The 1,703-nt window shown below is 37.2% G+C and overlaps 1 protein-coding gene across 1 annotated transcript; it reads right to left on the bottom strand.

The window, feature by feature from the left end:
- Positions 1–207: 207 nt before the first annotated feature.
- Positions 208–1,440, bottom strand: LOC145058326 (uncharacterized). Its single transcript, XM_079006247.1, has one exon. It carries the CDS (start codon positions 1,411–1,413, stop codon positions 475–477), a length of 939 nt encoding a protein of 312 aa, XP_078862373.1. The 5' UTR covers positions 1,414–1,440; the 3' UTR covers positions 208–474.
- Positions 1,441–1,703: the final 263 nt, after the last annotated feature.

The following is a 1,703-nucleotide window of genomic DNA, read 5'->3' on the forward strand; positions in this document are numbered from 1 at the left end:
ATTAAGAAGCTCATTTACTAATACCCTAAATCCCAAATTACCCAAATATTTTTTATTTTAATATATAAAAATAATAATAATTTATATAATATATAGACTCATTTAGGCTTGCGAGCCTAATCGAGCCTATGTGACATAGACTCGAGCTCGAGCTCGTTTAATACCCAAGCTTAATACTAAGCTCGAGCTTGGTTCGGGCTCGATTAAAATCAGTTTCGAATCGAGTTTTTAACGACCCGATCTCGTGTATCTTAACTTTTTTGCACCCTTAATGACTATATTAATTTTAGGAGTACCCTTAATTTAAGGGATTGGTAGAATGTAAACTATAAATAATGCATACATATAGAATAGGTTCCTCAAATAAGGTATGGTTGGCTCTATAAATTGTATGTAAATTGTAGTGAAATATATAGAAGCTATTTTTATCAAAACTCACCAATTATGAGTTTCTTTTTATCACTTTATATTTATCTACAATTCCATGTCGAGAGGAGCAAGAGATTTCTCCATTTGAAGAAAGCTATGTGATTGGTCGAGTTTGCTTGTTTTACTTTGAGTCTCAATATCTTCATCTGCGTGTTCTTCATCGTACCTTACTAGTGATTGGTAATCAACTTGTTTATCGTAGATTTTAATCATGGCCAAGTAAAGTGAGATAGCAAAAATCGTCACCAAAAGTAGATACCAGCTAAATTGAATAGTCACTAACGACTTGGCGCGTTCTACGGCTTGGTCTCCATTGCACCGAACTACATGGTGACCCTGTTCCAGGTTCAAGAAACAACCTTTTGGAATCAAACTTTTAGTCCAAAGCATGAAACCCATAACCATAAGCCAAAGACCCTGGAAGAATATACTAATGGACCTTATGAAACTAACTATGAAGCTTTTCTGGTAGCCAATGGCCATAAGTGTACTAATGAAAGAGATAAGAATTAATATTTGTAGAAGCATATGGTACTGTCCTTGGATACCCATGTTTCCAGTTGAGTGAAGGTGGGTGATGAGGAGTTGGTGCCCAAACGCAATACCTAAAAGCAACTGTGTCAACTCGTATTGCGCTTTGGGTTGAAACTTGTCAAGTAGTATGGCAAAGCCAGCATAGATTATAAACATCATAAAAATGAACAAGTGTTCCATGTTCTGCATATGGTTGGAAGGAATGGTGCCATCTGTGTCAAACGGATGGTGATGATCTGGTAAAACAAATATCTCCATAACAATGGCCATAGAACAACTTGACATGATGTAGTAAAGTTCCAAATACCTTATCCTTGTGGTGGGCACCCATGGGGAGAAATGGAAGGCTTTGGGGTTTTGAACATGGAGTTTGATATGGTTAACAAGGTGCCATAATCCGACGAAAAGAAAAACAGACCCTGGTGCAACATGTCCAACCAAAGTGCCCATGTGTTAGTTTTTGTGAGTGCTAGGTGTTGTGTGTGTGTGTGTGTGTGTGTGAGAGAGAGAGAGAGAGAGAGAGAGAGAGAGAGAGAGAGAGAGAGAGAGAGAGAGAAAACAAATAAAAGACTAATGAAAATTTTGATAGAAGAAAGGGAGTTTAAAGGGGATGGAAGGCCACGAGACTTTAAAGGGTTTTCGTTTACTGTTCGTATATGGATGTTTGATTTCTGTTTGAATAAGATTGGAAGCTTTGTGCAACTTGAAGAGGATACCTTATTTAGAGGCATAGTAATAAT

The sequence above is a fragment of the Lactuca serriola genome, chromosome 6 (genome assembly GCF_051521515.1).
Source record: "Lactuca serriola cultivar US96UC23 chromosome 6, Lser_US96UC23_V15, whole genome shotgun sequence".
Classification (NCBI taxonomy): Eukaryota; Viridiplantae; Streptophyta; class Magnoliopsida; order Asterales; family Asteraceae; genus Lactuca; species Lactuca serriola.